Genomic DNA, 23,122 nt, shown 5'->3' with positions numbered 1-23,122 from the left:
TAATTACGCTGTAGGGAGCTACACGAGAAGCTGAAGATAGCAGCTCTCCACAAACTAACAGAAGCTGTGGGATTTATAGAAATAATTGCAAATAGTCCTCCAGGCTGTAATTGTACAGCACTTCTGTCTTTTCCATGTACACACACACACACACACACACACACACACACACACACTGGTCTCTGGGAAGGGAACTGCTGCCCTGTGCAGTTAGTTAAGCTCAAACTGAGGAATCTCACACACAAACACGTGTAGGTCAGTGGAGTGGTTGCATTTAAACCTGATCCTGAGAAAAGTGTTAACCCATCAAAACATTTCTCCAGGCTTATTATTTCATTATTAAAACACAACACGCAGCAGTGAATGCAACCTGAGCAGTCTGGCAAAGCAAAGGTGAAATAAGTAAATGTACTTTGGGTTGAAAGACACGTGAAGGAGAAATGTATTTGTACTGATATCTGTCTGCTTAATAACAGATACAGATTACACAAATATACAAACTGACCCCTTGCTCTGTCTCTGTCTGTCTGTCTGTCTGTCTGTCTGCAGTCCTTGCTGCTGATTCGTCAGGAGATGGTGGTTTCCCAGAAGAAGGTTGGCGAGTTCTGTGAGGCTCTGAAGCAGTACCTGAAGAACGTCTCCACTCAGAGAGACTGCTTTCAGTGAGTCTCATTATTGCTGCTCACTGCAGCTGCTGCACAGTGCGGCACCGTAACCTTAATCATTTTAAATGATTAATGAGCTCCAGTGTCAGGACCTCACTGTTTTCTGCCTACTTTTTCAACATTAGGTATTCCTTTCTTTGGTTTTAGAGTGTATCGCTGTTTTTTTAGCGTTAATCCACACACAATCTCCCTGTTACACGCCCCTGATCTAATTCACAGGTGGTTTGGATACTAATATTGGACAACATAATACTGAACCGGTAATATGGTCTGATATACCGATGCTGTACTTAGAAACATTGCAATCCTCCATCTTGGCACCTCAGGCTGGTGTGAAACAATCTAATCCCCACAGAGATTCCTCCAAATCCCAGAGTCATATTCTGCATATGCCCTTGGCAAAGACTTTCATGTTCTCCCTCCGTCGCACTTCTGCCATTTCATTTTAGTCCCTCGTTCCACTTACTGTAGACTGCACTTTGGGATAAAGGGGAGAGAATTAAGTTTACAATGCTCCATAAAGAATAAAATTTCATTTATGAAAAAAAAAAAAAAGCAAAACCTCAACCTCTAAGAAATTGTTACACAGGGAAGCAGAAACATTGATACCACTTTGATAAACTGTTGCCTTTTTTCACATCCAGCAAATGTGTTGGCTGTTTGGTTTTGTGTCATGCAGAAGGTTAATCTGAGCTTTTTTTTTTTTTTTTTTTTTTTACAACTAAAACACAATGTGTTAGTGGGGGAGCAGGGTGCATTTTGTTGGTGCGTCTTTGTTGTGGTTTGAGGTTAACATCTTAAAAGTGAGAACATCCACAAGCTAAACAAAGCTTGACCTATTTGAAATGCCAGAAGAGAGCGCTGGCTGGCACCCCTAACAAAATCAAAAGTATAAATCAGAACTTAAAAAGTCAAACTGTCAGATAAAGTTCATAAGTTATCAAAGAAACAAAAGTAAGCAGAGTCCGTTTTCATCCACTCTGAGATGTCTTGTGTCCACCTGGGAGAAATTGCAAACACACAGAATAATTCTCTGTGGGTTTACTTGCTAATAATCACGTGATCCATTTCTGATGTAAGAATATTGACCACAGCAGCTTTAGCTGTGTGAGCTGTGGTCAGGAAAAACAGCTTTTGCCAGGAACAGAGGGGAGAAAATACCAAGTGGAAAGAGGAGACGATCTGCTCATTCCTACGTAAACACAAAGTTTTAACTGCTGCTGACTTAACTGGGACTGGGACCATCAAATCAAGGTCTAACGGTGAGAAACACATTGAGAGCAGAGTGTCAGAAGAATAAATCCATATTTTTATATTTGTACCAACTTGATTCCATTTTGTGAGCTGTGAACAGGCAGTAAATCTGTTAATAAGTTGGTGCCTGTTGGGGAGAGGCCATCCTGAAATCCTTTCACTGCATGAGCCTGGAAAGTAGAACGGGGCAAGTTGTATTTTGTATTTGTGTTGTGAGCTTTTGTAGCATTTCAGTGTCTCACGATGATGGTATTCAGTCAGAGCCCTGCAGCGAACCCCCCGCTGAAGCTCGGGCCTGGACGACCTTTAAAAGCCTCCAGTTTAAAATCTCTTTCGTTCCCGTCAACATTCAGCACCTGGTCTGTTAATTCCTGCAAATTTAGATATATGAACCAAATCAGTCCCTTTGTCCACACAACCACACGGACTTCAAGTCCAAGGACATTTTAAAATATAAAACTTTTTAGGCAAGCTGCCAACAAGCCCTGGAAGACTACATGTTAATTATATATATTTAACAATGAACTATTCAATGCTCCACTCACTCGGCGGAGGAGGCAGTCAGGTGCAACAACGCAGTCATTTGTCATTGTCGTTGTGTTCAGCTGCAGATTTTTCACCTTTTTTCACCTAACTTTAGCTAAGAGGTAGCTGAAATAGATGACACATAAAGGAGAAGACCCTTCTCTCCTTATTTCTTCATTTAATCTTGCATGAAGTAGGTGAATCTGTTTCATTGCAGCAAAAAAAAAAAAAAGAAGAAAGTTCACTGCATTATATTGTGTCCTGAGTTGTTTTTGGAGCTACCTGGACCAGAAGAGACTTGCACCATGAAAGTTGAATCTTTGATTCTGTTGGAGCACACCGAGCCCGCCTGAATGCAAGTGTAATTTCATGCTGAAACAAGTAGCCAAATTACACTGTGCCATCTGATCTGCATAAACACAACCTCAGCTGCTCCGCTCCTCTCACATAAATGTGCTTAGAGCCAGAAAATCACAAAACAGTTGTAAATGCTAATAGTGGAGTTGAGTCTGAATAAAATGAGGGCGATCATCGCGTCGGTGCCAATGTCCAGTTTTTACTGAGGCCAGAGCCGCTCGTGTGCTGTGATACAGTAATTGTACCTCAAATGATTTCCTCAAAATTACGTCAGATCTTGTGTCAAATGCTAAAACTGACTCTCAGACTTGAGCACCTGTTCTCTGTATAACCTGAATGATTTACTCTCCAAAACGACGTGCGTCTAAATGTTTTTGTTTACTGGATGTTATTTTTACTGCTGTAACTTTCTGTGACACTGTTAAGTGAACGCGGGCGAAGAGCCCCGCTAGATTATCTCCGGCACCTTGTTGAAAGCACACAACACATTCAGGCCCCCCCAGAGGAAGACACAAAGCTGCTGTTCATTGCAGCAAAGTGTTCCCTATAAAATGCCTCATAGACTTGGCCAATAACTTCCAAACACCCACTTGCTCTGACCTGTTCACACATTATTATGCTGTAATATCGCAAGTTTCATTTTTATAGATAACCCTCATCTTGGTGTTGGTCCTCTGATATCAATATAGTGCAGGGATATTTAACCATCTTTTTTCCCTCCCTGAAACAAAAACCTATCCTATCCTCATCCCCTGTTCTGTTGTGGCTAATCTATCTGTTTCTCCCTTTCCTTTGTCCAGCGTGACCGCGGTCCGTCTGCCGGACAGTTTATCCTTCATCGTCTACGAGTTCTGGGATGGCGAGGAGGAGTGGAAGAGGTGAGTTTTCAATTACATCTGACTTAAAAGTGAATATTTCAATCTTAAACCCAAGTCCCTCACTAATGTGTGTCACTCATGCCAGGAATTAGGCCTTTCAGATTTAAGCGTTGTCGGGTTTACAGCAGCTTTCCTGCTGGATGAAAGAGAAATGAACAAGGCTGTGCGTAAATGCTGAGGGAGGTACTTTGCTGCGAAATCTTTCATTCTTCAACCTGAGCCATCTTTAAAGTATTAAAAGTAATTACTGAGCGCGGACATCCATTTTCTCTCTGGAATTGTCTTTGAGTCAGCGATCTGCCTGCTCAGAGAGTTTTCTGGAGCCGAGCATGCCGTTCCCTCCTGCTGTCGTTTTCATTGATTGGTGATTGCCAAATGAAGAGATTGCCCACATGTCCTCCATTAGTGTCATGAGCCTGCTGGAAAAAATTCCTCCATTCACATTTAATTAGCATTCTTGGCCTATTCACTCACCCCCCTGAGTTGCTAAAGCACTCAAGTTGCGTTGATGATTTAGTGATGGTGCTGGGCGTGAGCAGAGGCTGCTGATGTAGCTGCCTGCTGATCTGACTTTCTGCTCTGCCGCTCAGAGCATCTTCCAGCCATTAATATTTCAAGTCTTACAGTAAAGGCAAAGGGCCGGATGAGGCATTCGGAAGCTGTGTGTGTGTGCGTGCGTGTGCGTGTTCATGAGCATTTGCAGATGTGTGTGTGAAGCTGTTTGTGTGTTTTCTCACCCTCTCCTCTGATTCCAGGCACCTCCAGTCGCCCCCCAATAAAGCCTTTCAGCATGTGAAGGTGGACACACTGTGCCAGCCCGAGTCCGTGTCCTCTGTAGCCGTGCCAGGTCAGTGCTGAGATACTGCAGAGTGAAACGAGAAAACAAAATAAGGCCTGTGAACAGACTTTACCTTATCATCGGTCAAAATAGCAGGCGGCATCAACTCACCTCCTAAAGCTGTCCAACAGCGTCCCTCAGTCTCCATATTCAGCGATCACTCACCTGTTCAATGCTGCATTCATCACTTTTCCTATTCTATAAGACATATTTACTGTACAAGCAGCACTTTTACAAAGATTCCTCAAGTGTGAAAATATTGCGGTTAAGAAAGTAAGAATGAGTTTTATGGGACAGATCCAATATCTCACCCGCCAGTGTCCAAATATTTTTTGCAGGCTGTCAATCAATAGAAGCATAATTTAAGACATGCAGGCAGACAGATTCTCAAAGCAATCTGTTGTGTCCAACCATCAGTCCAAACCCGAATATATTCAATAAAAGTCAAACTTGGCATTTTGTCTTGATAAAGGATTCAAATTACCAACCAGTTATCAGAGTTGTAGGTCGTCATAAACTTATCAGCACAGAGTAGAAAACAACAGAACGAAAAAAAAAAAAAAAAAAGCAGGATTCAGCCTGTGAGGAACAGAATTATACGCAGCGCTACACAATTACAGAGCAGATCCCTGAACTCACAACGCTGAGCGAAGCCGGCTTTGTAAAACCAACCAAAGCAACCTGGCACCGAAACTGAAGTCACTTAAAACAGCCGGCTCTGGCAGGCGTTCCCGCTGTGACGCACGGGGAAGTGATGCCTGGGACGGCTGCCATCGGTACTTTTTCTTGTTTTGTAACTCTCTGGGTTGTTTTTTTTTAAATTCGTCTCTCTTCACCTCACCCTTTGCTCTTTCCTCAGCCTCCATTTCTTTCTTTCTCGGCTTCGCCACAATCACTGTTGGTCTCAGTTTGACGTGCTCTCTGCCTCTTCTCACTTGTCTTCCCGCTCCCTCTCTCCCTGTTTGCAGCGGCCTGGTGCAGTGTGAAGAGGGAATGAGCATGAAGATATCCAACTACAACGCCAAGACTCCTGGTCGCTCCCCACCTCCTCTTTAACCCCCCCTTCTTATCCTTGAAAGCCTTTTCCTTCTGCATTTGCCCACTCTCACTCCTTCTCCTCTCCTCTTTCATTCCTCACATTCCTCAGCTCTTTTTGTAAGTACATGTTTACACAGTGCAAATGAACGGTGTCATCTTCAGTGAAAATTGAACAGTGTGTTTTAAAAATGTGAGATTATTTCAATGCGTTTAGTTTGCCGGCTCCAGATTTGTTTCAGTTAGCTTTGAGCCACTGGTAAGGTGGAGTTTGTCATGTAGCAAGAACCCCAGGGTTGAATTTAGTTTTCTTTGTGTAGCAGAAACTTTTTTTGGGTAGTTCTGTTTTTGTTTGTTTTTTTCACACCTATAATACTGGACTCGCTGTAGGAAGCTCATCCGTATACCTCTTATCTCATAGCAGCTGCTCATCCCAGATTTGTTCTGGTACATCTAATTATAACAATGATATTATTTTGCTTTGTAAATGACCCAATGGACATTATTTGGACATTATTCTCACATCAGCCGTTCTGAACTCCCGTCCACACGTTGAGTAAATCAGGCCAATCGACGGACAAAGGTGGCAGATTAGTTTGAAATCTCAGGAACAAACCGAATGCTTGAATTTAGCTTGAAGGTTGAAGGTAAAAAAAAAAAAATGGCTGTGAATGGGCTCTTTGAAAGGAAAGATTTTTTTCTGCCTAATTTAACTTAATTCACATGTCTAGTGACTCAGTAACTTTAAGTCTAACCAATTTGCTTTTTATCTATTTAATGTTTTCAACTTGCAAACAATCGTTTTGCCTAAAAATTCAGTGGCATTCACCACTTTTAGGTTTTCAGAGCTACCAGGAAGAGGCTAAATACCATATTGGCCTTAATTTTAGATTACCCTTTTTATTTTCATTTTTTGAGGGGAAATCTGACATCTTGAAAATTAGCTCAGTGTCCTACCATCAGAAAACCAGGGTCATCTATGAATGTATAATGATCTTTCAACTGTAACCTTGGGAGGAAAAACCAAACATTATCTTACACATAAACCAATATGGCCTTTATTCTTTCACGCCCTCATTTGTTTTGTTTGTTGTGTGATTAGTTTCGACACCCCAAGAGCTTCACAATGGGTGCTGTGGGAGTAATGTCTACGAACGTATTTACCAAATTATTTAAAATACATTCCGTTAAACTCAGCAGATGACAGCACCTACGCAAACTTATATATTGTTACATTTTTATTGACTCTTTATTTATTCTTCATGTAGCCTTTATTTAGGTCAACACTTTGGGGTTTGGATTTGCATCTCTGACTTGAGTGGTGGTGAGATGAATCGTTTTGCTGTCAAAGGATCATTTTTGACTTAGAAAAGAGTCTGCTGCTACCTTGAGACAGAGAATAAGAAGTGAGGAGAAGGGCAGCACCGCTGTTCTCCCTGCAGCTGAACATTGTTTTACTTCTCTCTGTGCATTCCTCGTCTGAACTGGCAATGGGTAGCCGATATTAGCCGTGTAAGTCTAGTAGAGATTGTACATAATGCAAAATGTTGTTCTGATTGTTCTAATTATTATATTTGTATTTACTGTCATCTTTTCGTGCTATGGTGCACATTTTTCCTCAGTGGAAGTGGCAATAGCTTCATAGATGCTGTGTAGCTTCTCTTAACAGTTTCTTTGAATCAGAATACCGACCGTCAGAAAGAAATATGTCTGAATGACATTGAATATAAAGCCTTAAACATCACCACATGCTAAAAAAAGAATTTAGGGGTTTCCAAGAGATGGCTTTCTTTCTTTCTTTTTGGATGAGATGATATGAACTCCCAGTAAGCAGGGAAATGCCCACTAGCATCCGCAACAGCAGCCTTGTGTTGCATTAACATGTTCGCCCGTCAACTTTAGATTTCTATATATCAGACTTACTCTGTTATCATTATGTCACTGAAAAATAACCTTGATTTCAGGATAAGACTTCACCCCACTTGGCGTGCTCAAGCTCATAGTCCAACCGACGCAGCATCGATATTTCTAACACATGATGATCATATGAGTGCAAAAAAACCAAAAAAATTCGGCAAGCAAGGGTCTTACAAACTTTAACTTCACAGGCAGACGTTATAGAAATACTCCTCAACCTGAGTCACAGAGATCTGATCACCAAGTCAAGACTGAAAACTTAGGTCATACCTAAAGTGACCAGAATGTTATGTAAAAGAGCTTTTGTGCTTTCAGGTGCCCTCTTTTTATTCCCACAATTCAAATGCATGGAGTCAGTTTGAAACCACTGCAGTGAATTTTACACTAAAGTTTTGTGTTGTTTGAATCAACCTTTCTTCAGCCCGTTAAAAAGGACAACTCGTTGAGAAAATCTGGGATTTCTGTGTGTAATTAAGTATTTGTTTATTTTTGCCTCCATTTGAATTGGAAACTGATCAGACTCTGGGACGATTTCTCAGTGGACCTTATCATCACCAACATTGCTATCAGCCCACCATACAACAATCTGACTCTCACTCAGAAAGCACAATGTAAAAATGAGTGAATATTGTGACTTAAAGATACAGTATGTTAGACTTTATCGAGTATGATGAGTATCTAGAGAAATTATTATTGATTATTAATATTTCTGTTCATCTGATTTAAGATTTGTTGAAGAATCTCTCCTTTATAGCTACTTTCAAAGGTGCCATCTTACCATCCGCCTCACTGTTGGCTCCGTTTTCCCTTTTTATCATTTGTGAACGACAGCCAATCTGTCATCTGCCAGTACTGTGGTAGCAGTGAGTGGGAATACAGCTGCACTGATACTGATGTTGATCTCGCACCATGGCCTTTGTTTAGAGCTCTGGGCTGCACTGAGCAGGGCCGGGCTGTGTCAAAGGGTTGTAAGATAAAGTCACATTACAGTAGGCTTGTACAACAGGCATGCAAATGTGTTTTTTGAAATATCCCAGTAAAACTCTGAGGTACTCTGGAGTTTTAGACAATTAGATGAGCTTGAGTCCCTCTTTTTGTTTGCTGTCTTGCCGTCCATGTCATGCTAGTTTGCAAATCAACAAGTAGAATTAAAAAAAAAAAAAGAAAATGTTTGGACAGATAATCATGACGGGTCTCATCCTCTTTCATGTTGTGTCCAACTGGTTCAGTTGTGGTTTTTACTGCAGATCCAGCTAACCTGGAAACACAGTGGCTGCTAAATCAGATGTGTGATGACGTTACCTTAAAGTCCGCACAACAGAGGCAGAACTGTGAGTGTCGTCCGCAAAGAAACCACTAAGAGCATGCTAGCACAGTTAAACACTAGAAACTTAATTCAAAAGATTTTCTTGGCTTGTTTCTGTTATATTTTAATAGCCCCCATTATTGTGCACTACTGCTTGCCCCTTTTTTAAAAATAATTATATAATATATACATACTTCAGATGTATTTCTTTGCTTCTTTTATCAGCTAAATGACGGCGCAACAGCAACGCCACAGGGCACCATGAATCTTTCACTTACTAAAGAGAAAAAAATCAAAGAAATCCAAGTAGTTGCACTCATGTGCCACTAAAAACTGCGTTTGCGCTGCTGTATTTGGAACACAAAGGCGTGCTGCACTACACTGATGGCCGTAGTCCAGCTCAGCGCAGCCCACACGCTCCACTCCAGGCTTTCCTTCCTGTACATTGTGACCGTCTTGGTCGGGCTGTGTATATGAGGTAGACAGTGAACTGTATGCCGATGCTGTTACCTGTTGATACATTCCTGAACGTCCCTCAGACTGTCGACCTGTTCTTTTTTTTTTTTTTTCTATCCCCCTCCTCCTCAGTGCAACCTGTGCTTCGCCATACAATGAAAGAGTTATGTCATTGAAATGAGTAGTGAAACGGGCCCTGATTGGATGTTTTGAATGTTCCCTGGCAACATGAGCAGATGGAACAGGACGTATGTCACATACAGATCAGATCTGACAGGATGCGTGCCACCAGGTTTACCTCATGAACAGTCGTCGCACGATCATGACCAAACCAATCAGGAATTTGCCGAAATGAGCCACGTCAGGGCCGTAACTCTTCCCTTCTATGGCTGTGTTCTTTTCTATCCTTAAACTGAGTGCATGTCAACTGAATGTCCAGTAACTTCTTTGCTGTAGTGTTAGGCCAAGCTACTCTTCAATGGGTTTTGTGCATTTCTTACCTTCTTTCTTTTCTAGTATTCCTACAAAGGAGACAGAGACTAAAATCTATTATATAAAATATATATGACTAGAAAAATGGCAGACATGAATGAAGATTCACTTTTATGGCAATGGTTAATGAAATATTCTTAATGTATGTTTCAGTAAAACAGCTTTCTCTTCTAATGTGTAGAGACTTATTGCAGGGATGCAAGTATTATATTTGGTCTTTAAAGAATATCTTGTTGAAATTCTAGATGATGTAGAGTGATGCAATTCAATAAAACTATAAAACTGAAAGTGTGTCTTTGTGGCTTTCATTCTAAATGTCGCGCTGGAAATGTTCGTTGCAGATCGATGATTTTTCTGAGCTGTCATTCATCCGCTGATGTTTCTGTGCTGATGAGTCAGATCGTTCTACACGACAATCCCCAACTCACAAATGTTTACGCTATGGTTCAGTGAGAGTTATAATTAGGTAAATTTTAAATGACTTTCCCTGTTCATCTGATTTCAGTCCAACAGAACAGAAGTATGTGATATAATCACCGTTTGAAGCCAAAGATTTTTTTTCCTCTCTTAAAGTTTCCAAATTAAGCTCTTCAGAAATGCCATCGACTTAATGTGGGAGTTGTATCATGTGAAAATCATTTTAACATTTGTTTTCATATCAGCTTTTAAACATGACAGATACTTTTCTGAGTTAAGTAAAGCAAAACTGAGATTTTGTTAGTTGTCTTCTACTTGGAGGATAATCATTCTACATTTTGTTCATGCTTTTTGGGGGGCTGCAAGCAAGTTTGAAGGATTCCTGAGCTGTATGTGTTTATTTGTTTGCATTGTTGAAATCATTTTCATCCTGTTTGGATTATTGTGGACCCGAAGGTAAAATTCACTAACTAACTTTTAACACAAATAAAAACATCCCTGATGTTTATCAGGAATGATCTGAATTTAAAAGCTTTACGATGATTTCTATACAGTCAGGATTTTAAAAACATTTTTAATCGTATCTGTTTAAGATTTGTGACTCAGCTATTAATAACGTCACACACAAAATAAAGATTTCATATAAAATTATTTTATTCAATTATCTTTTCATTGTATCAGTAATATTCACTGTCTGCTTTACACATCTACTAATTTATCAAATATCAGTAAGTAGCTCTTCTTTTTAAAACATACAAAATAGATACAAGTTATTTACACACACATCCAAATACACATTAACAGACATAACAACCCCTGATGTTTTGGGCCTCTCTTCAGTTTTCTATGAAAATAGTACCAAATGCTCCTTGAAATATTCTCAATAAAACTCCATCTCATCCAGACTATGCAAATAATGTGGAAAAACTAAATGAAGGGCAGCATGAAGCTTTTATAGACGTTACTTAGCAGACATCATGTTTTATTTTTATATCAGTACACTACTCTAGTTTTTTCATGATAAAAAGCTCTAATATTCCAGCTGCTGCTACAATCTGAAATATAGTGTTTGCAAAAATAAGGAAATAAAACCTGTGGCAAACAAAAACAACACCCTGATTACTTAGCTCACCTTACCCACACACTGAGTACGGATGGTTGCACATTTAGATGCACAATTACACACATAAATGTGACAACAGAAGATCAACTAGAATACAAAGTGCAGAAATACCTGAGGGTGTCAGTGAGATCATCTCAGCGCAGAAGGAGGCGGACAGAAGTCGGCATCAGGGCGCCATTAAAAGAATATTCAGTCAGGTGAGGCTGAGGGAGGGAAGGACCTCTAATGGATTTCATTTGCCGCTTTAAAGGTGATAGTCAGGAGTTTTGAGGATCATGTTCATTTTATTTTAAGGGTCGATGTTGTCCATAAACCAAAATGGGGGAAGGGGAGGCACAAATTGAGATTTGGTCACCTCTTTCTCCAGAAAAAACACCGGAATCACCGAGAGAAGTGGACGATTCAGTCAGATCTTTCCAAGGAGCTGCATGACGGCGATGGTGGTGCTCTGGCCGAAGATGAATGCTCCGCAGATCAGAGTCACTACTCCCCAAACCGTGAGGCCAAATCTGTAGGGAAGATGGTGGAGGAAACACATCCGGCTTTCTTACTTTTCGTTAGTTTGTCTTATTACTTAGAGGACACATCTCAAAGATCTTTATGACCTACAACTCACTGGTGCACCGTTTGGCTTCTGTTGTACGTGCTAGTGTCAAAATGGAGCCAATACTATGTGGCGTTGCTACGGCAACCAAAGATGAGGATTATTTTATAGATAAGGATGAAGGAAAAAAGCAGCATTCTGAGAAAATTGCCCATAAATGGCACGATACACGTATCAGCGGATGAGACGTGACTAAGTTCAGACCCCTCACATTCCTTTGGTAAGTATAACTGTGATATATAAAGAATTTATACCCTGTTGGACAAGTTATCTTCAGGAGCTGCTGGTTATGAACTCTGAATACTTCTACAGCTGCTGCCTGGAACGTCTGAATCTGATTAAGCGCAGCAAACGTTTTTATTTTAGCTCACAAGAAATTCCATTGGTGCCTACCGAGCTTATCTTAGAGTGACTTTTGGAAAGTAGCAGCACAGCTCTACCACTGCCAGCTCTTGAGTAGGTTTCCACGAAACTTGGTCCCCAGAGGATGAATAAGAACAAGAGATTAGTAAAATAAATGTTAAGACATATTCCTTTTCTCGCTGATGTGAGCAGGGATTGGCTCCAACACGCTGCGGCCTTGTAGGAATAAGCACTACAGATACTCAATCGATGGACTTTATTATTTAATTCACTAGATTTAGTATTTGACTTGTATGAACAGAGATACTTCCTCTGTGGGTTAAAGATAGAACCACCTCTTTCCCTCCAACTAAGAGAAGTAAATTGAGCTGTAAGGCTGTACGAGTGAACGCCGACATGCATATCTATATTAGCATTAGTGCCACTTCTCACCTGGTCTTACATGACACGGGTTCAGACTGCACGGCGAAGATCAAACACAGACCTGTCCAAACAAAACCGCACCATTAAAAATGTCACAACAGACTTCTGGCAGACACTGATAACGAAGGGATACCTGGGAAGATGAAGATGAAAAAGGCGCTGATCCCACCGATGACACTGATGACCTTGCTGATGTCTGGTACAAAGACAGCGATGAGCAGCGTCACCGTGATCCACAGGACCGTCAGCGCGTAGCGGCTGCGGCTTTCAAACGCCACTGTCACCACACCGTAACGCCTCTGCCGCCAACTCAGCAGGGGGTCCTGGATGACTGATCTTTTATATTCATCAAAAATAAGTCGCATCAGATCAAATTATAATGTAGTTTTTATTTTAAAGGTTCTGTAAATGACTCCCCCATCAAACTGGGTAAGAAATTCAGCCTTCAACATTTCCGCTGGGCCTGGCTGCAGGAACAGACGTGACAAAGACCTATCAGGCTATTTTGATGGGCTACAAGCCGACCGGGATTGAGCCAATAATCCCCGAGGCGTGTCCGCTTTTGCTCTGGTCCTTTCTTTTAGACAAATGACCTTTAGTCAGTGGTGGAGATTCTGGAAATTCACTTTCATCATTTTCATCGTGCTCATATGCACAGAAGGCCAACGGTTGAACCGGAGTGACTCACTTTCACCAACATGCACAAGTTAGAGGACGCCAGATGCGAAAACAAAGAACAGATGGGGTAAAACGCTGTTATTCCTCCATATTGTTTTATATTAAATAGCTGTGATATCGTTTAAAATGTCATCTACAGAACCTCTAAAATCCCCGATAAAGTGAAAAGTGATCTAAAAGTGATCAGTTGTGTCTCCGACCTTCCCAGCAGCAGGATGATGGGATAGATGGTGATGATGGAGACTCCGAACAGCAGCCGGGCGATGAGCATGAGGATGTCATCACCGGTGTACGACATCAAGATGTCAGCCTTCACGTTCTTTCCAAATGTCAAGTACCCATAAACCCCTGCAACAGAGAAGGAAGGGTGAGGCTGCCTGCGTCGACGACGACAGCGAGTCTGACATTTTCAGTCACAAACAACAGACGAGGGAGCTCGCTCGGCACAAACAGCATGAGGTGAACGTTGTAATACAACTTCAGAACTTCAGTGTTTCTTAGTTTACGGAAGAGTCCATCTTTGAAACACACTGCTCATCTGGTTTTTCCTCTATTTCTCACAGGTGTCGAGGTCTTTTTGCTTCGATAAACTCAACTTGACATTATGCTCAGAGCTGAGCTTTAGTTTGATGTCCATGCACATCTTTGGTTTATAATATCCTGTTAAAGGATATTAACGTCACATCGTAAATTATTTCTGTAGACATACAGAACAATTAAAGTGTGTGTTTTACTGGACATATTCAATTTTTTCCCATTATTCCAATTTCTGACATTTCAATTAGACAAGATTATTTCACATTTCTGTAGTGACCCTGATAACCAGCCCGTCTCCCTGAATTAAAAAGAAAAGTGCTTTCCAACCTGTGAGGGAGTAAATGATGAGGCAGATGATCATGGAGACCACGGAGATGAAGACCCAGTGAGACAGCCGCTGGTTGGCCATGCTGCTGTAGATGGCGATGGACGCCTCGTGGCACTGCAACACACAGAGCAGAAAGCAGAACGATCAAAGCCATGACAGCCCATTTCATACACTGGTCCCTGCTCTCTGGTTGGGTGGAACATTATGTTGGCATTAAATAAAGGACGACATCAGACCGGGGAGGCTGTGTGTCTCTTCAGCCACCAGATGTTTGTGGATGTTTGTGTTTCTGTTCGCAGCTCACGCTAAAGGTCTTATCTCCGATGTCTCTGCTGGTGTGATGAACCGAGATGAGATGGGGAATCAAACGAAAGCAGAGGAGTTAACCCGTCGCAGAGGTCAGGACACAGACTCCTGTCCCCACTTGATCCCAGCTGCCACCGTCGGGTTTCAAATCACGCTTCATCTCTCTTTCATCGTCCTCCTTCGCTGCTCTCCGGATCTCATCAAGTCTCTTCTCAGCCCTTTGCACTGCAATCACTCACGCTGAGGGAGTGCGTCTGCGTTGGTGGGAGAGTACAAGCCTCAATCCTCTTGACCTTTGCCCTCCTTTAATTAGATTCCTCCAGCATCCTTCAGGTGTTACCTTAGCAACTTGAGAAGTTGCACATCAGTCTTTCCTGCTTCACATTGACAGAGCATCATTTTTACGAACTCTAACCTGCTATTGAATATGAAAAGCTCGCTCTGCTCTGCTCCGGTGGAGTCCAGCAGCCTGCTGACCTTTAAACTGCACTTAAACACACTAGAGAGAAAGCATGCGGCCTAAAGAGTATTGATTATATCCACACTGTCTTACTGCAATCTCTGCTTTTTAGCTGAAGCATGAGATTAGGTCAAACTAAAAACCATTTCCTTATTCCCTTTGTGGATACGTTTGATTTAATCAGTCCAGATTTGGCGTCATCCGATTTATACCTCCTCTCCAGTACGGTTTCATTTAAGCTGCTCAAGCATTATAAAATAACATTTCAAATTTTCTCAGCAGAATCCAGAGTCCTCCACAGGAGTCACCTCTAACAGGGGCATTTTCCTTCCTCTGGAAAATGCTTCAAACTTTTCAAAAAAGGTATAAACTACCCAGAGTGAAATAAACACACCACGAACAAAACTTAAACTCCTTCCGCTGTGGTGGGCTTTTTTGTTTTTTTGTTCTTGGCACCATCTCACTCGCCTGCATGCAGATCAGCCGATCAGCCAACAACTAACAGCATGAATTTCTGCAACCTCGATCCTTTTGAACAAAGCCGGGTACTGTAAGAGCTGCAAATAAAGCACTTCAAAAAATAAATAATTTTATTAGCTTTCTAGTTGAGATGAGACGAATAACGCTGTCGTCATATAAAAAGCCTGTAAAGGGAACAAAATCTTCCATCCAAAGCACTGATGTTGTTTGTCTCATCTACAAACGTCACACTTTAATGACGGGGGGGTTAAGTGTTTGCACATCTTGCCCCGGGGGGGCTGACTTCCTGGACTCCTGTCCTTACTGGCATAATAAATTAAGATGCAGTTAATTACAAGTAAGGAGATCAGGACGAATGAATGATGAACTTAAGATGCAGTGACCTGTTCCAATTAAACACTCAGTATCTGAAGTATCTGAAGTGGTTTGACTACAGGTCCACCAGAGGGCGCTCTTAAAATCTGTAACAGCAACGAGCAAGGTTGTGCTGTAAAATCAGGACGCTGGAGCATCTGAGAGGCAGCGTGTCGAAGGAAATGGCAGAGACGAAGGCGTTCCCTGCACGTCACACAAACTGTTGGACTCTCATTAACAAATCTGAGCGCCTGCTGCATCCACGCTGTACAGATTCAATTCAGTCCCGTGGAAAAGAGCCAGGTGTCAGAACAAATTCTTCTGAATCTTCACTGCACAGCCACAAACTAAACTCCATATACATCCATTGTTTTGATCCATGTGTACGCACACACACACACACACACTCCAGCTTTACTTTACCACATCAAGTGTACAATGTCCAGACTGGTCACATTAATATTACTCAAACTGTGGCACTCACTTGGAAACCAAAGCAGATGGTTGGAATGACGCTGAACATGGAGGCCCAGGAGCCGACCCTGCACAAACACACACACACACACACACACACACACACACACACACACACACACACACACACACACACGAGGAGACAAGCAGGACAGTCACTCTCTGAAGTTCACAAATGTCACAGGAATAAAGAAGAGAAATAAGCAGTAATTGGGACATTATTCGTGAGGCCGTGGCATTTAGAGACACTTCACCATAACATGCATCTGTCAGTCACAGACACACGGTGGACAGCCGAGGACAGTCAGCGAGGTAGACAGTGTTTTAACAGTGACAGTGGGGGCTGAATGGTTTGATCTACTTTGTGTCCTGGTGGCCTGGATTCACAGCAGATTTATGGATAAGACTCACCACAGCCATATTTCCAGGAGCAGCCTCATTACACGGACCACCTCTGTTGATTTAAGTAGATTTATGACAGAAAAGATGTCCAGAGGACAGAAAAGTTTACTTCTAAAAAGAAGATTTGCATCTTCTTTTTACTGACTCTTTAGCGTATTGTAATTATTTTTCTTCCTTATTTCTTTACTTCCCCTGAAACAGCTGAGCCATGAAGCCAGATTATGCTCCTTTCTGTAGTCAGACTACAGTAAACATGGACTGCTGAGCATCTATTCACAGTGAGCACATCAATTGTGTAGAGCGAGAAATGGAAAGTTTCTTTCTACAGGCAAAGACAGCGCTAGAAATTCAAAATCTGGAAATCTTGTAAATACATCGAGACGTAGATGTAAATATATCAAACTGTTGAGCTAAAGGAAACCAACTCCAGCCCCAAACCCAGCGTTTGGAGGAGGAGTGAGAGGTCCATTCCCCGTTTACAATCCATTTTCCATCATTTGAAAAACAAACACTGCGTTGTATTGAAGACTTTAGAGATGGAGAACATAAAAGTCATTAGGAAACTATTAACTGAGCTGATAAAAGAAATAAGAAGTCTGGACATTTTCTGATGGACTTCTATGCAAATGGGCGACCAGTGGAGTCACTCCCTGATGGTCATTAATAAACAGTTCATGGTGCTCAGTCGGGACTAACTAATCAGCATAGTAACCTCAGTGGAGAAAAATTATCTGGGAGAGAAGAAAGTTCAATTTGGTTTGAATGAGTTATTGATTATCACGTTTTTAAGCTGAGCTCCGTATAAACACTGAAAGCAGGCCAAACAAGTAGTAAGGATGTGCTTGCCTCCTGGCAGATTTCCTATTATTATTATTATTATTATTGTTGTTGTTATTGTTATTATTGTTATTATTATTATTGTTATTATTATTATTATTATTGTTGTTGTTGTTGTTGTTGTTGTTGTTATTGTTATTATTATTACTATTATTATTATTATTGTTGTTGTTATTGTCATTATTATTATTATTATTATTATTATTATTATTACTTATTATTATACTGCCACACTGAGACAGAGAGGGAGCAGCACAGGGACTAAAAAGAAGTGAGTTAACCATCCTGATGATTCACTCCACTGCTGATGGAGACCAGCGGAGCCTGGTCCTGTCATTTGTACGTACCCGCTGCTGTAGAGAGGGGTGACTTGAACCAGGACAGAGGGCGCCGTGTGGTATTTAACAATGATGGCCACAGTCAGGTAGGTTGCAGCGAGAGTGCCGAGGACACTGCGAGAGGTCGGAGACAAAACACCTGCATGAGAAAGAGACCCGACAAACGGCACAGCGGATGGACAGATGGATGTCTGGAAGCTGACCACAGAGGTCAGCGAGGTCACATCAGCCACGTCCGCCCTTGTTTTTATTTCGGTGTCCCGTCATTCATAAAAAACAGAGTGAAAGCTTTCAGTCTCTGAGGATGAAAATGTGAAGTCTATCCTGGGGCTTAAGAAAAGTTCCTGGGGTCGGTCAGCGTGATAGAATTTATAGTTACTTTGGGAAATTCGATGCTAATCTGCCAAGTTACGAGGTGTCTCAGGTGTAAATCTGACATTTCAGGCTGTAGGTGACTCTAAAGGAGAGTTTAGGAAGTTTTCAAAGTGAAAAAGATCAATTTTCTCCAGCGCGGAAACGTCTTCGGTAAATTTCCTCGCGACCTGCAGACTAAATTTCAAAGTTAATGTTGATGGGTTAAGAAAGGTGAAGGGCAAAGTGTTTGGTTCCACCTATGGCTCTGTTGTGGAGACACACAGCAGAACTGGACCCGACCTGATGTATTTCTGAATGCTGATCTCTTTGGGGATGGACAGCGGCAGGATGAGGAAGATGCAGAGCAGCAGCAGGCCAAAACGCTGATCTGTGTAGAAATGGTGCGGCATCTCCGACTCCGGCAAGTTGGTTACGAGCTCATACAGCGAGCCGCACACTGAGAGACACACAAACAACAACAACAACAAATAAGACGGAAACTGCATGACTCCAAAGATAACGACGCGAAGCCTGTTTTTCTCTGGAGAACATTTCAGTTTGGTGGACTAACAGAGGAGGAGATGGGAGAGTCCAACAGCGGAAAACAAAACCTGCAGCTCTGACTTTGACACTCACGCTTCTCAAGTTGGTCGTCCACTATGACCAGAAAAGCTACAGAGATCATGAAGAGGTTGAAGACGAAGCAGATCTCACAGAGCTGGCCGATGGCCGGCCCACACACTTCCTTCACCACCGCCTGGTAGGTGCACTGGCCGCTGATGGAGGACGAGTAGCCCAGGATGATCAGGCCGCTGATCAGGAACACGAGGGAGACCTGAGGGGATGGAGGGAAGCTGCTTGATGTTTCAGAAACAATCTGTGGATTTGTTCTGATGAAGCAGTGCAGCCCAATCTGTTTTGTTTTTTTTTTTTAACGTGAGAATAAACCAGCAGAGATGTGCGATGGTGATACAAACTGATCTCTTGAAGACAAAACATCCTCATTCTCTAGATGGCTTAAGTGTGAAAAACCAGAGCACAAAGAGAAAACGTGAAGAGATAATTTCTTACACTTTATCGCGAGAGAAAATAAAAATCTGCCAAACAGTCCTGGATAACTTTGCTCACTCTCCTCTGCTGGGATCAAATATTTATCATTTGACTGGACAAATCTGGGAAATGTCAGACTTTCCATTTTCTCTGTAAAATGACATTTTCATGTGTGGTCTGGTCTTCACATCTGTTTGTTACTCCCTTTATTTCCATGTGTGCTTTCCGTCTTTGATTAATAACACAACAGACACTAATTGGATTATCGAAGGCGTGGATGGATGGATGAGTCTCTTTGTGGCTGTAAAGCAGCCTGACAAGTCTGTTAATGAAAAGCATTGCTGCGAATTGTTGAAGCTGATGAGACTGAAAAAAATTACGCTGAGGAAAACAAGACAAGAGAAAGATGGGAACTCTGTGAAATGACCTCGTCTGGATGAACCTGTGAGCAAAAAGCCAAACGTTTATTCATTGCTCTGGATGCTGGAGGCCTCCAGATTAACTTTTCACTTTCTATTTTTCCACAGCTGACATCAAATCATGTAAAAACAGACGAGGATGTCCATCTATGAGCGTCCTGAACTTTACTTTTTCTGTAAAACAACTGGCCAAAAAGGTTACCTCTGTATTCCTCTGCCCATAAGGAGCAGCAACTTACAGCCTGCTAATGAAACCCAACAAAACCTGAACAGACAGAAGAAACGCCGTGCAAAGGAGGCTGAACTGAATACTTTTCAAAGAGGACGAGGATACAAGCAAACCGCTGTCTGATAAAAAGATGGAGATTTATCCAAAAAGAATGAGAGGAATCAAACAAGAGGCAACAAGGGCGGACAGAGACTTTACATTTTCTGCAGCTCTTTAACCTTCAGGCTTTTTGAAAAAGAAATAGAACAAGAATACAGTTTACGTGGCTTTCTTCTCTGATGGAGTTATTCTATTCCTCCACATAAAAACTGCACCGAGCAGGTTTCTGAGCCAAACAGGCATGAAAAACCTGAAAATGTATTTACTGATGCCGGGGTTCATTTAGACAGACTTCACTTTTCAGGGTCAATAATCAATAAAAAACGATCAAAAAGCTGAGTTCACTTTTTTTCTTTAAACAACTTATTTCTTTTTCAGATCTTTTCAGACAGAAAGGAGTCAGACTGAGTCCAGATCAGCAGCTGGAGGTGATCAGTCTGATTAACTGAGCTGAGAAGATAAACTTAAATATGTATAAACAAGCATGCAAACCCCTTTAAAAATCACTTTGATCAGCATCTTGTGTGAGTGAATCTGCTGCTTTTCCCTCTTTAGACTTCATAGAAAAAGAAAAGCCCCACCAGCTCCACGGTGACGGCGCTCCGGATGCCCCCGGCTCTCTCGAAGGCCCAGGGGAAGTTGAGGAGCCCGGCGCCCAGAGCGGACTTCAGCATGATGAAGACGGCCCCCAGGGAGCCGAGCCGGGGGGCCACGGCCAGGGGGGGCTTGGCTGAGGCTGAAGCCAGCAGGCTGATGCTCCCTCTGGCCAACTCCTCCATGCTGCACGGCGGGACTCCCGACTGCTCCAGAGTCCAGACCGGGACACCTGAGCTGAGGGGGGTGGTGCCTTCAGGGGCTGCTGGGAAATCCCCATGAGCTATCAGAGGGACCAGCTGGACAAAATCTGCCTCAGTGAATTACTATAAAACCCAGCACCATAATGTAAATAAACTGCCCATCACAAATCAAATAACATTGTAGACTGAAAATGTGTGAAAAATAATCGCTATAAAAATTTGCATGCCTGATTTTGCAACATTTAAATCCCATAAACACACTGATGGCTGTTTGACTTCAGCAGCTTCACAACTTCTGTTTTGATATTTCCAACAGAGCGTGAACGCATCAGCATTAAAAGCGGCGACAAACCAATCAGGCTGAAAAAGTTATTAAACTTTTTCTTTTATGATCATTTCAATTTGACGGTTAAATGTGAGCATTTTACTTTAGTTAAAGTGAGCAACTCACTTTAACTACAAGAAATCATTAATCAGGGAAAGTAAAGTCCATAAAAATGATGATTAACCTTTCTGAATGTGAGTAAAATGGCAGAAAAGTCTGATCATAACATTTGATAGTTGTCTTTGTCCTTTTTTTTTTTTTTTTTTGCCTCAGTCTCAGTTCTCAGCAGCCACGATGTTGAATTAGAACTCCTGAAAATCTTTATTTCTGATTTGGAGGATATATTTTCCATAATATTTAGCCAAACGTTTCAAGGTCAATATGTGAGGAAGACACTTACAGGACTGACAGAGCTGATAAAACAGTTAAGACTAAAAAGTACAAAGGGCCAAAATGTGACATCAGGTGCCACATTCAAGGACAAAGAGAGAGCAGTGGGAGAATCTGGGGGGAAAGAAAAAGCTAATGATGAGAATTAGAGGAGGGGTGGGGAGTTCAAAAGATTTGGGAAGGGCGTCAGAGAGAGGTGGAGCGGGGGCAAAGGTCTGCGTAGGGGGGCAGGACCTTTTGGGCCTCTCATCACATGCAGGGAAGTCGGTGAAAGTAAGAGGTTGAAGAAAAAGCTCAGAGAGTTCAACGCACACAAGGTTGTTTTTAAAAGTTTGGAGTGACAGCAGGCTGATTCCACCCCAGACTGCAGACAGCGTGAGGCAGAGTAATGTGGAGTAGGTCAGGTGAGGAAGGGCTTCACTGTGCAGTCGTCATTTCCAACACGACTCAGCTGCCTCACAGATGCAGAGAACGGGAAATGAGACGGGCCGATACGGCACAGAGGTCTCCGTTAGTGCTTTCCTATTTATCATCATGAGGATGAGTAGTTAATAATGATCATTTCTGTCTTTGGCGCTAAGAAGAGGTTGTTTGCCTCCATCATTCACTGTTCTGCACGTTTGTGTTTCCCGGAGAGAAAACCAAATTGAACCCTGCTGGTTAAAACACGGACTGGAGCAGCGTGCCGTTTGTTGAATTGCTTTTATGACCCCTGTTGATAATGTTGATAATGTACAGGAACAGGAAATCAGGCCCTAATTTCTCTTTGAACAAAAGCCAGAAGGGAGATCGAGAAGTCTTTTGTTGTTGTTGTTGCAAGCCTCAACTCTGTAGTGTCTTAAATGAAGACTATCAAGTCTCAGAACAAGTCCAAGTCTTTCACAGTTATCAGATTAAATGTGAAAACTACAAACGAAGCGGGTCCATCCATCACTTTGGCCCAGAGTGAACTAACTTGACATCTATGAGACGGATCTGTATGGACAGTTTTGGTCTCCAGACAATGATGATTGATGATGATTCGTAAATCAACCTTTTTCCTCTAACAGCATCACCAGGTCGGAGTTTTAACGTTAACAATTTCAACACAGCTGATACTCCAAAGAACCTCAGTGTTAATCCTAATTTTTATTTTTGGCCTTGAGGTCAAGTCATTCATCAAATCAGTTAGATAATCCAGTAACTGTTTCTAAAGCAGAATCCTCGTCTTTTTCTTTTTTTTTTTTTTTCAGTCTGCAGTCGTCCTGTGCGCTGGAGTCTGACTCAACTGCAAGTCACATGACCGCCTTTTAATTTGGTTAGCACTCTTAATCAGTCAGCCACGTTTCAGCCTCAGCTCAGAGAGGACAGAGTGGGACGTGTGAACAGGTAAGACAGGAGAGGAGATGTTGGACGGGAACAGGCTGGTGGGACACATGAGGAGGGGGTCGACTGCTCAGCTCAGAGCCATCACAGTGTCTCTTTGAGGATGTGAGCAAGTGACCTGATTGGCCCGACAGGAAGTCCTGGCATCTGGGAACTGTGGAGGGAAAGAGGGCATGTGACCTCCACTCACCACCGGCTTTCCCAAATCTTGTTAGCACAGCTAGCTGGCTCCGGGGTAATTTCCCAT

General features: G+C 42.1%; 2 protein-coding genes across 2 annotated transcripts in view; one reads left to right on the top strand and one right to left on the bottom strand.

The window, feature by feature from the left end:
* The window catches only part of necab2 (N-terminal EF-hand calcium binding protein 2), a 71,195-nt gene extending 65,044 nt beyond the window's left edge, over positions 1–6,151 (top strand). Inside the window, exons 10-13 of the mRNA XM_029522970.1 lie at positions 550–662; positions 3,602–3,679; positions 4,435–4,526; positions 5,486–6,151. Of these exons, the coding sequence (XP_029378830.1) occupies positions 550–662; positions 3,602–3,679; positions 4,435–4,526; positions 5,486–5,514 (312 nt within the window). The 3' untranslated portion in view covers positions 5,515–6,151. The remainder of the gene's footprint in view (positions 1–549; positions 663–3,601; positions 3,680–4,434; positions 4,527–5,485) is intronic.
* Positions 6,152–11,669: 5,518 nt separating this feature from the next.
* Positions 11,670–20,777, bottom strand: slc38a8a (solute carrier family 38 member 8a). Its single transcript, XM_029523664.1, has 10 exons — positions 20,580–20,777; positions 18,838–19,036; positions 18,502–18,658; positions 17,857–17,961; positions 16,281–16,338; positions 14,196–14,310; positions 13,532–13,679; positions 12,787–12,989; positions 12,663–12,714; positions 11,670–11,772 (listed from the first exon to the last, which is right to left on the bottom strand). Exons 1-10 carry the CDS (start codon positions 20,775–20,777, stop codon positions 11,670–11,672), a joined length of 1,338 nt encoding a protein of 445 aa, XP_029379524.1.
* Between the last annotated feature and the right edge of the window lie 2,345 nt (positions 20,778–23,122).

The sequence above is a fragment of the Echeneis naucrates genome, chromosome 16, assembly GCF_900963305.1.
Source record: "Echeneis naucrates chromosome 16, fEcheNa1.1, whole genome shotgun sequence".
Lineage (NCBI taxonomy): Eukaryota > Metazoa > Chordata > Actinopteri > Carangiformes > Echeneidae > Echeneis > Echeneis naucrates.
Note: the sequence above shows the minus strand (reverse complement) of the source record. Positions and strands in the feature narration are given on the sequence as shown.

Coding starts and splice junctions, on each gene's coding strand:
- slc38a8a (XM_029523664.1), bottom strand. CDS start 20,777: ATGGAGGAGTTGGCCAGAGGGAGCATCAGCCTGCTGGCTTCAGCCTCA. Junction 19,037..20,579: donor GCGCCGTCACCGTGGAGCTG/GTGGGGCTTTTC, acceptor CCATCCCCTCAG/GTCTCCCTCGTGTTCCTGAT. Junction 17,962..18,501: donor AGCATTCAGAAATACATCAG/GTCGGGTCCAGT, acceptor GACCTCTCGCAG/TGTCCTCGGCACTCTCGCTG.